Raw genomic sequence first — 11,594 nt, forward strand, 5'->3', positions numbered from 1 at the left:
TTGGCCCACTTCAATCTCCACCTCCTGGGTTCAAGTGATTCTTCTGCCTCAGCCTTCCGAGTAGCTGGGATTACAGGTGCCTGCCACCAAGCCTGGCTAATTTTTGTATTTTTAGTAGAGACAGGGTTTCACCATGTTGGCCAGGTTGGTCTCAAACTCATGATGTCAGGTGATCCATCTGCCTCGGCCTCCCAAAGTGCTGGGATTTACAAGCGAGAGCTACTGCGCCCAGCCAACTAGACCCCGATTAATGGATTTCTTTGCTATTAAAAATACAACTTTGACCAGATGCGTTAGCTCATGCCTGTAATCCCAGCACTTTCAGAGGCTGAGGTGGGTGGATCACTTGACCCCAGGAGTTTGAGACCAGCTGGGCAACATGGTGAAATCCTGTCTGTGCAAAAAATACACAAATTAGCCAGGTATGGTGGCACATGTCTATTATACCCTCTACTCTGTGTCCCTGATACGCTAGAGGCTGAGGTGAAAGGATCACCTGAGCTTAGGAGGCAGTGGTAGCAAGTGAGCCAAGTTTGCACCAATGCGTTCCAGCCTGGGTAACGGAATGAAACCCTGTCTCAAAAATGAAAAAAAAATACAACCTTGTGGCCGGCCACAGTGACTCATGCCTGTAATCCCAGCACTTTGGGAGGCTGAGATGGGTAGATCACCTGAGGTCTGGAGTTTGAGAACGGCCTGGCCAACATGGCAAAACTCCCAACTCTACTAAAAACAAAAATTAGCGAGGCATGGTGGTACATGCCTGTATTTCCAGCTACTTGGGAGGCTGAGGCAGGAGAATCACTTGAACCTGAGAGGCAGAGGTTGCACTGACCCAAGATCAAGCCATTGCACTTCAGCGTAGACAATAATAGCAAGAGCAATACTTCACTTAAAAAGAAACCTTGTGCATATAATATGTATGATTTTGCATGTATGTCAATAAAGCTATAGTATTAATATATTACTGTCTGCTGAGATATTAATACTACATTTATATGCATTTATCATTTTGATAGTTATTGTCAGAATTCCCTCTATATATTCAATAATGAAGCTTGTGAATGCCAGTTTCCTCAAAGCCTCTCTATGTACCATATGCTTCCTTATTAAGAGACTGTCTCTCTCTTTTTTTTTTTTTGTATTTTCAAATAGATTTAGGTGGAACAAATGCATATTTTTTTATTACATGAATATGTGGCACAGTGGTGAAGTCTGACTTTTAGTGTTAACACCTGAATAGTGTAATTTGTAATTTTTTATTCCTTACCCCCTCCCACCTGACTCACTTTTCTTTTTCTTTTTTTTTTTGTTTTCATTTTTTTGAGACTGAATCTTGTTTTGTCACCCAGGCTAGAGCATGGTGACCCAATTTCGGCTTACTGCAACCACTGCCTCCCAGGTTCAAGCGATTCTCCTACCTCAGCCTCCCAAGTAGCTGAGATTACAGGCAGGCACATGCTACCATGCCCAGCAATTTTCTGTATTTTTAGTAGAGACAGGGTTTCTCCATGTTAGCCGGGCTGGTCTTGGACGGCTGACCTCAGGTGGCACCTGCCTCAGCCTTCCGAAGTGCTGGGATTATAGGCGTGAGCCACCATGCCCAGCCTCTCTTTTCATATTTATTTCTGTGAACTATCTTTTCTTATTCTGTATCAACTTTTCTACTGAGTTCTTTCATTTGTAGAATCAAAATTTATGTATCAAGGAAACTACCTTTTTGTGATTTTACCCTAAAATAATTTCTCTGATTTGTTATTTGACTTTGTTTATTGAGATTTTTCCCAGGCACACAAGTTTATAAGTAGTCAAAATTAAAGGTTATTATTTAATGGTTTTATTTTATTTCGAGACCAGTGTTACTCTGTTATTCAAGATGGAGTGCAGTGGCACAGTCTCAGCTTACTGCAACCTCTGCCTCCCAGGCTCAAGGAATCCCCCCACCTCAGCCTCCTGAGTAGCTGGGACTATAGGCGTTTGCCACCACACCCAGTTATTTTCTTATTTTCTGTAGTGACAGGCTCTCACTATGTTGTACAAGCTGGTCTCAAACTCCTGAGCTCAAGCTATCCACCCACCTCAGCCTCCTAAAGTGCTGGGACTATAGGGGAGAGCCAATCTTCCCAGCCATCATTTGAAATATGTCATAGTGGAAAAGCTTCTTCTTACTGAGGTTTAAAAAGAATCCACTCATAGTTCCTTTTGTTTTTTGGTTGGTGGAAAAACAGTTGAGGTTTTCACCATTGATTGTAATGGCGAAAATCTCAGTTGCTTTTGTACCAGTCTAATACTATAGTAGTTTTATTTTGTACTTTAAGTCTTTTGCTCTATTTGGAATTTATCCTGGTTTAAGGTATGAATATGGATCTAACTCTTTTTTTTTTTGATTATATTGATATAAATAGTAGCAACACGATTAATTAATAATCTAACTTTAATTCTCTGATTTAAGGGGCAGCTTTGTAGGGGCAATTGTATTAAGTTTTCTTTATAGATATTTAGATCTACTGGAGGTTGAGTTGAGATGCAGATGGTCTTTTTGACCAGTTGTACTTTGCATATCACCTCAACTAGTTCTCCTGCCTCAGCCCACAGAAGTGCTAGAACTACAAGTGTGAGCCACCACACCCAGCTTACTTCAAATTGTTGAAAGGTTTTTTTTGTTTGTTTGTTTGATTTATTTTATAAAATAAGTTAGCAAGATCAGATGCTACTCGCCAATCTTGGTACATCTATTATTCATGTTCTTTTTTCTAATTTCTTAGGGGAGCCTTATGTTTCATAAACTTAGACCTGTAGATCAACTGAGGCATCTACTTGTGAGTAATGTGGGTGGAGATGGAGAAGAGATTGAAAGATTCTTTAAGTTACATCAGGTAATTATATGTACTTTTAGAAAATATGGCGATATTTTAAACAAACGGTGGGAGTCATAGTTTATGTAAATTGGGACTGGAATACTGTAGTAAACAGATAATCTTAAGAATATTCCTTTCTTTACCTAAGTAATTGTATGTGAACTGACATTTGAAAACAGGGTTAATGTAAGTCTTGTAGTAAGCTTTCAGATTTTTTTTCTCTGTTGTTGATAAATTCTTATTGAAGTCTGCTAAGTAATAGTTTCTTGTTCAAGTTATATGTTAAGTGCCTTTTCATTAAAGGCACAAGACATTTAGGGACAAGTTCTTTTTTGTTTGTTTTGTCTTAATGACATGAGGAAGAAACTTGAGGCAACAGTGTAGAGACCTGAGTATTTCAGAGCCGTAACTCAAATTGGTATGGTTAAAATTGCGATACAGACTCTGGATTCAAAGACCTACATTAAAAATCCCACCTCTATCACTGAGGTAAATTACTTGAATTCTCTTGGCTTCAGTTTCCTTATACATTATAATAGTATGTGGTATGAGGATTAATATATGCTAAACTTTTTAAATAGTACCTGACACATGGTAGATATTCAATGCTACCACTTATTGTTATTTCCTAGAAAGTAGAAAGACCACAGGAAGAAAACTGGAGACATAAGCCCGAAACTAAGTCAGAATCTAGGTGAAAAGGGAAAGAGAGCATCCTCTAATCCTGGTGCTTATGGTGAACTTAAAATAAAACCAGTTTAGTTTACTTGTCTTTTTACACTAACTGATTTCATTCAGTTAGCAAGTACTTATTGAACACCTGCTCTAGGCTAGATACAGACTTTAATACTGCATCTAGTAGTACACAAATCATTTTAAATGTTTATAGTTAATATAGGGCCAACATTCCTCTTTTTACAGGAAGACCAGGCTTGTGCAACGTGCCTTATACTTGCATGCTCCACTGCTGCCTGTGATAGAGAAGTATCTGCCTGGGCTACTCGGGCTTTCTTTAGGTATATGAAAGATTTGTTTGTTTGTTTACTGGGCTACTTTTTAAAAATGATTTTATTATCAATGTGATAAATTAAAGCCTTGCCAAACAGTTAAGTGACTATGTAGGCAAATTATCAAAATTCATTTGAAGAAGGGTGAAATCCGGAGAGATTATAATAGTAATAGAGGCAACTAAATTAGCATAGTTTATGCATTATTACTTTAACTCTGGATTCTGTTCTGTAACTTTTTGTCTACTTTCTACACTTCGTTCTACCTCAGTTACTATCTCATCTATCTTTTTTACTTCCCTATACGCTATGCCAATTCTGCTTAATATGTATCATTAATATTGAAGGCTTCTGAATTACTTTAAGGAAACTTGGTACCAAAGAGATATTTCTATTTGGAAAATATTTAAGAATTTGAAATGTAATTTTGTTAGAAATGTTTTTTAAAGTAGTATCTAACCATAACGTAGTATGAAAATTAAATGCCATCTACTCACAAAGTAAATTCTATGCATTGCATATCTTTTTCTTAGAAGTTACCAGAGTCCCATATAATTCTTCCTGGTAGCAGTTTCATGTCCACATTTACTGAATAAATATTTATTATAAGTCTTACACATATATTTCACTGTTAGCACAATACATTAAAGTCTGTAATGCTTAAAGTGTTTATTTAGAAGCTAAGCAGGAAAAGGAACAATTCCAGTGTTTAAGATGGATGGTTTGTTTTACTGAATAAACTCAACCTCTTGTCATAAAAATAGGTATGGTGGTGAAGCACAGATGAGATTTCCAACCACTCTTCCACCTCCAAGTAATGTTGGTCCCATGTTGGGGTCTCCTGTCTGTTCTAGTGAGTATGAAACATTGAACTGAAAATGCTTCTAATCGTTTGAGTCTTAGAACCTTTATAGCAATTTTTGTCAATAAACCTTTTTAAATTATGTTTTATTTACTGCTACTGTGTAATTGGTGAATACCTCTATAGATTCTGACTCTTAAAAGTGCTCTATTAATATTGAATCCTTAATGTATGGTAGGAAGCGAAGTAAGATGTGACCAATCACATTTACGTAACTCATTTGCCATATATTCAGAGGGAAATAAATGAACTCGCACATCAGTGTTTTCCAAGGTGGGAGTTGTTAGAAAGTTTCTAGGAGATGAGTCACTAATTCTTGCATATATCATGGACAATGTAACTCCTTTTTATGCTTAGAAATAGCTTCTGTGGCCAGGCGCAGTGGCTCACACCTGTAATTCTCACACTTTGGTTGGCTGAAGCGGGTGATCACCCGTGTTTGGTAGTTAGAGACCAGCCTGACTAATATGGTAAAACCCCATCTCTACTAAAAGTATAAAAATTAATTGGACTGTGGTGCTGTGAGCCTGTAATCCCAGATACTCAGGAGACTGAGATGGGAGAATCACTTGAACCTGGGAGGCAGAGGTTGCAGTGAGCTGAGATCATGCCACTGTACTCCAGCCTGAGCCACAGAAGGAGGCCTTGTCTCAAAAAAGGAAAAAGGAAATCGCTTCTGTACCTAGTTTTGATCACATTCACAACATTGAGATGTGCTTTTCTTACTCTTTATATTCTTCTTTCTCTTTTTAGGTTCTCCTGTTCCTAGTGGTAGTCCCTATCCAAATCCATCCTTTTTGGGAACACCACCTCAGGGTACTTCTTTTCTTTGTTTTGGATTGCTACTACTGTTCTTTTGAAGTGCTGTCATTATGAGTTATCCTTATTGCTTAGTGTGAAACAGATTAACTTGCCTTATTCCCTTGAAGGTAAATATCATTTTAGAATTGATGTCTAAGCAAGTTATGGCATTTAGATGTGAATCCTTTTATTTAGGAGGAGCTCCTCTTATATTATGCCTGGAAAGCCCATTATTAGGGTACCAGGATTAAATTGGACCTTAAAATCTGTGTAAGTAGTTCTGTTTCACTCTTAGCATTACAAGCAGTGATTGCAAATTTCTTTCCTTCACATCATTGTGAACACTTGCCAGTCTACCTGGGAGTGCGCATCCACATTTAAATCTCTCTTCTTATTGAGGAAAACCAAATTAAATATCTGTGTATTTCATTATTTTTGTAAATACCCCTACCTTTGTGTCTAGATACACAAACTTGGGTTATTGAGAATTCTGAATTTTATGTTTTCTATTTTTAAGAGATTTGTTTTTCTTATGTGTGTACAAGGTATACAGCCTCCTGCCATGTCAACTCCAGTGTGTGCTCTGGGAAACCCAGCAACTCAGGCCACAAATATGAGTTGTGTGACTGGACCAGAGATTGTGTACTCTGGAAAACACAACGGTATTTGCATTTACTTTTCTCGGATTATGGGGTAAGTTTGTCATGAAATAATGAACTGTTGCTCACCTTCTCCCATCTTGAATAGTTAAATATTTTTAACTCTGAATTTGGGACATCATTTATTCCTATTAAATTTTAGTTTTAGCTCGCTTGTTCATCAGCAAAACTTATCTGTCATTCAGTTTTTAGTATCTATATTCATTGCTGTGTTTTATTTCTCATACTCTCTCATGATCTATGTTTGTGTGCGTGTAGCATCAAAATATGGTTGTTCCTTAATGCAGGGGTTAGAGGGTGCCATCCACACTTCCTCAACCCTCATGCAGTCAGCAATTCACGTATAACTTTTGACTTTCTTAACTACTTATATCCTACTCTCTAGAAGCCTCACTGATAACATAAGTAATCAATTAACACTTATTTTGTATGTTTTTTGTGTTTTCTTTTTTCAACTTTTGCATGGTATGGGAGTGTGGGGACATCTGGTAAAAACCAGAAAACCACCTGCTAGACAAATTCTAAAACAGATGTAACACTGATATTTCGTGTTATGTGTTTTATACACTATATTCTTATAATAAAGTAAGCTAGAGAAGAAAATATTAAGAAAATCATAAGGAAGACAAAATATACTTACTATTCAATAAGTGCCAGTGGACCACCATAAAGGTCGTAATCCTTGTCTTCATGTGGAGTAATCCTTGTCTTCACACTGAGTAGGCTGAGGAGTAGGAAGAGGAAGGGTTGGTTTTGATATACTAGGGCAACATAGGTAGGAAAAATATCTGTATATAAGTGGACCCACACAATTCAAGCACATATTGTTTAAAGGTCAACTGTATATCTATGTACATATTGATGTACAGTGTTACAAACTTCCCCATAACTCAGTGACATGTGTCTACAGTTCAACAGGGCAGTTCTTGTCTTCCTGGGTTAACTCAAGGATAGGCAATCAGTTGTGAAGTTGAAGAGAGCTATGCTTATCTTGGCTAGACTCTCATATGTTCAAGGTTATATTTTCCTGCTGGTCTATAATGGCTCAGCTGAAACAGCTTGGTTGTTCTCCACATGGTTTCTTATCCTCCAGCAGGTCAGCCAAACATTATTTAGCTGGTGGTGGCAGGGTTTCTTGAGAAAGAGTAGAAACCTGCAAAAGCTGTATTCCTAGACTCAAAATTGGCTTACCATGCACTTTTTTGCCTCGTTCTCTTGGCCAGAGGGAAGCCGCAAGGCCAATCCAGATTTAAAAGGTGGGAAATAGACCAACTTTTAGGGGAAAGACATCAAAATCATACTGCAAAGGGGATAGATATAGGGAAGGATAAAGAAGGATAAGACTGTTTTTTTTTTTTTGCAGTCTGTTACATCATCTTAGTTAGCTATCATGCCTAGTATATATTTCTCTTAGATTTGAGATGTATGATTTCAGTCATCTCATTTGCTTAAAAATGTGAAACAGTACAGAGCCCCTTTGTAAATTTCCTGTTGACAATTTATTATACAGAGACTTTTGATATTTCTTCAGCAATATTTCATTATCTGAAAAACTTAGGTACGTCAGGTATGAAAATTTTCTAGTATTCCATTCTTTTAGATAGCTTAGTAGAAAACATTAAATGAAACAATTGCTAAGTTTTAAAAAAATAAAGCCATTAAGTTTCTAGAAAAAGAAATTTATTTTAATCGTTTCTATTCATTTACTGTACAATTATTAAACATTTTTTGTTCCAGAAATATTTGGGACGCAAGCTTAGTTGTGGAGAGAATATTCAAGAGTGGCAACAGAGAGATCACTGCAGTAAGTGTGTATAATATCACTCTGTTATTTGTATGTAACCAGTTGATGGTATAAATGTTTAGATTGTTTCATGTTTCTTAATATTACATAAATAAGATGGCAATGGTTATTTTCTTTTTTTTTTTTTTTTTTTTGGAGACAGTCCTTAACTGTCACCCAGGCTGGAGTGCAGTGGCCCAATCTTGGCTCACTACAACCTCCCCTGGGGTCAAGAGAGCCTCCCACGTCAAGCTCCTTGAGTAGCTGGAATTACAGATGTGCACCACCATGCCTGGCTAATTTTTTGTAGGCATGGGGTTTCACCTTATTGCCCAGGCTGTTCTCGAACTCAGACTCAAGTGATCCAACTGCCTTGGCCTCCCAAAATGCTAAGATTATAGGCAGTGGGGGTGGGGGGCAACATCTGGCAGGTTATTCTTTTATGTATGTGTTTGCATTCTTGACCAACAAACTGCTTACCTTCTGGTTTAAATTTCATCTCTAACATTGATTAACTATCTGAACATGAGTAAATTACTTAACATTTCAGAGCCTCATATCTCATGGTAAAATAAGGGGATAATATATCTCCCTCATAAGGTTGTCATGAGGGATAATTCGAGCAGCTTAATATTGCTCAGAATTTACTATTTAATACTTTTACATATTTATGAACAAAAACTCCATGGATCCAGCACTAATTTCCATGAATTTTTGTACTTTACAGACTACTCCCCCCAACCACGACCCAGATGGAGTTTTGCTCTTGTTGCCCAAGCTGAAGTGCAATGGCATGATCTCAGCTCACTGCAGTCTCTGCCTCCCGGGTTTAAGCGATTCTCCTGCCTCAGCCTCCTGAGTAGCTGGGATTATAGGTGCATGCCACCGGACCCGGCTAATTTTTTGTATCTTTAGTAGAGATGAGGTTTTACCATGTTAGCCAGGCTGGTCTCAAACTCCTGACCTCAGGTGATCTGCCTACCTTGGCCTCCCAAAGTGCTGGGATTACAGGCGTGAGCCACCGTGCCCGGCCATGAAATTTTTTTCAAAAATCTGGAATATGAACACAACTCATTTTAAGCCTTTTTTCTTTTTGAAATGTAAAGATACCAAATATATATATATATATATATATATATATATATATATATGTTTTATTTATTTATTTATTATTTGTTTGAAATGTAGTCTCACACTGTTGCCCAGGCCGGAGTTTGATGGTGCGATCTCAGCTCATGCAACCTCTACCTTTTGGGTTCAAACAATTCTCCTGCCTCAGCCTCCCAAGTAGCTGGGATTACAGATGCCCACCACCATGCCGAGCTAATTTTTGTATTTTTAGTAGAGATGGGGGTTTTACCATGTTGGTCAGGCTGGTCTTGAACTTCTGACCTTGTGATCCACCTGCCTCAGCCTCCCAAAGTGCTGGAATTATAGGCATGAGCCACAGTTTCCAGCCTCAAATACATTTTTAAATGTGATGCTTCTAAAGTTCACTGGCTCGGCATGGTGGTCCATGCTTGTAACCCCAGTGCTTTTGAAGGCTTGAACCCAGGAGTTGAGAGCTACATAACCAGATCCTGTTTTTACAAAATAAAATAAGATAAAAATTAGTCAGATGTGATAGCATGTGCCAGTAGTTCCAGCTAATTGGGAGACAGACAGGAGGATAACTTGAGCATAAGAAGTAGAAGCTGTAGTAATATATGATCCACACCACTGCACTTCAGGGCCAGTATGAGACCTTGTCTCTCAAAAAAAAAAAAAAGTTCAAGTTTCTAAGAATAAGAATGTGTTTGCCTAACACAGTATATGATTCCATTGATATGAAGTTTAAAAACTTGCAAAATTAATCTATATTGATAAGAATAAGAAAAGTAGTTACCTCAGAGGTGGGATGACTGACGACTGCAAAGAAACATAGGAAACTTTCTTGGGTGTTGGAAATGGACTATACAAAAATGTAAAAGTAATCAAGATATTTGCTTAATATTTGTGTTTTACCATATGTAAATTATGCATCAGGGTTACTGGCAGGAGAGGCAGTATGTAGATATTCTTTAGTCAGATCAACAGGTGTGAATTCATACAAGAAAGAACTTTATTGTTTATAGAGATATCACTTCAAAATTAAAATTGTTTATAACTATACAGAGGATGTGTTTTTAAACTTTTGAAAATTCTTTCATTTTTACAGATTGAAAGTAGTGTTCCCTGCCAACTGCTAGAGTCAGTGCTACAAGAACTAAAGGGTTTGCAGGAATTTCTAGACAGAAATTCCCAGTTTGCAGGAGGACCATTAGGAAATCCAAAGTAAGAATAAATAGGGTTTATTAATTCACTTTTTTTGTTTTCATTGTATTTTTTGTTGATAATTTACATACTATAAAATTATTTCTTTTAAAGTGTACAGTTTAGTGGTTTTTAGTGCATTTACAGTGTTATGCAACCATCACCACTGTCTAATTCTAGAACATTTTCATCGCACCAAGAAGAAACTCTGTGCCCATGACCAGCCATTATGATTCACAGACCTTCCCCCAGTCCCTGGCAACCACTAATCTACTTTCTGTCTCTACAGACCTGCCTATTCTGAATATTTATATAAATGGAAGTATGCAATAAATAACCTTTGGTGTCTGTTTCTTTCCCTAAGCATGTTTTCAAGGTTTGAATGTTGTAGCATGTATTAACTACATTGTCTCGTTTCTCAGTTTATCAGTTGATTGATATTTGGGTTATTTCACCTTTTTAGCTAGTAAGAATGCCGATATGAGCATTCCTGTGCAAGTTTTTGTGTGGACATGTGTTTAGGTGGACTCTTGCTCTGTTGCTCAGGCTGTAGTGCAATGGCGCCATCTTGGCTCACTGCAACCTCCACCTCCCGGGTTAAAGCAATTCTCCTGCCTCAGCCTCCCAAGTAGCTTGGATTACAGGCGTGCACCACCACGCCCAGGTAATTCTTTGTATTTTTAGTGGAAGCAGGGTTTCACCATGTTGACCAGGCTGGTGTCAAACTCCTGAACTTGTGATCCACCTGCTTTGGCCTCCCAGCATGCTGAGATTACAGGCGTGAGCTACTGTGCCTGGCCAAGAATAGACGTTCGGTTTTTTTGGTTTTGGGGGCATTTTTTTGAGACAGAATTTTGTTCTTGTCTCCCAGGCTGGAGTGCAATGGCACGATCTTAGCTCACTGCAACCTCAAGAATTTTCCTCCCTCAGCCTCCTAAGTAGCTGGGATTACAGGTACCCACCAACATGCCAAGCTAATTTTTGTATTTTTCTTAGAGATAAGATTTCACTATGTTGACCAGGATGGTCTCAAACTCCTGACCTTAGGTGATCCACCATGCCTGGCAAAAATAGACATTTGTAAGCCTCTAAAATAATTTGGACTTTTTGTTGGGGAAAAAAAATCACATTGCATTTGAGGAGTCACATCACTCCTTAGAATTGTTAACAAGGTATTACAGTATAATCTTTTTAAAGCATATGTAGGCCAAGAAGAGTGGCTCACACCTATAATCTCAACACTTTGGGAAGCCAAGGCAGGAGGATTGCTTGAAGCCAGGGCCACTGCAAAAACAAACAAATAAATAATGAAGCATACATAAATATACAGTT

The 11,594-nt window shown here is 37.9% G+C and overlaps 1 protein-coding gene and 1 non-coding gene across 4 annotated transcripts in view; one reads left to right on the top strand and one right to left on the bottom strand.

Moving 5' to 3' along the window:
• Positions 1-11,594, top strand: part of NUP155 (nucleoporin 155) — an 86,987-nt gene that overhangs the window by 43,166 nt on the left and 32,227 nt on the right. For all 3 annotated transcript variants that reach the window (XM_078365560.1, XM_017969951.4, XM_078365559.1), the window contains 7 exons: positions 2,766-2,876; positions 3,780-3,874; positions 4,630-4,718; positions 5,481-5,543; positions 6,074-6,221; positions 7,925-7,991; positions 10,168-10,283. In XM_078365560.1, the coding sequence (XP_078221686.1) occupies positions 2,766-2,876; positions 3,780-3,874; positions 4,630-4,718; positions 5,481-5,543; positions 6,074-6,221; positions 7,925-7,991; positions 10,168-10,283 (689 nt within the window). The remainder of the gene's footprint in view (positions 1-2,765; positions 2,877-3,779; positions 3,875-4,629; positions 4,719-5,480; positions 5,544-6,073; positions 6,222-7,924; positions 7,992-10,167; positions 10,284-11,594) is intronic.
• On the bottom strand, positions 6,664-6,728 carry LOC118151919 (U7 small nuclear RNA). The gene has a single exon (XR_004740312.1). It is a non-coding gene; the product is annotated as a U7 small nuclear RNA (small nuclear RNA).

The sequence above is a fragment of the Callithrix jacchus genome, chromosome 2, assembly GCF_049354715.1.
Source record: "Callithrix jacchus isolate 240 chromosome 2, calJac240_pri, whole genome shotgun sequence".
NCBI classification, from domain to species: Eukaryota; Metazoa; Chordata; class Mammalia; order Primates; family Cebidae; genus Callithrix; species Callithrix jacchus.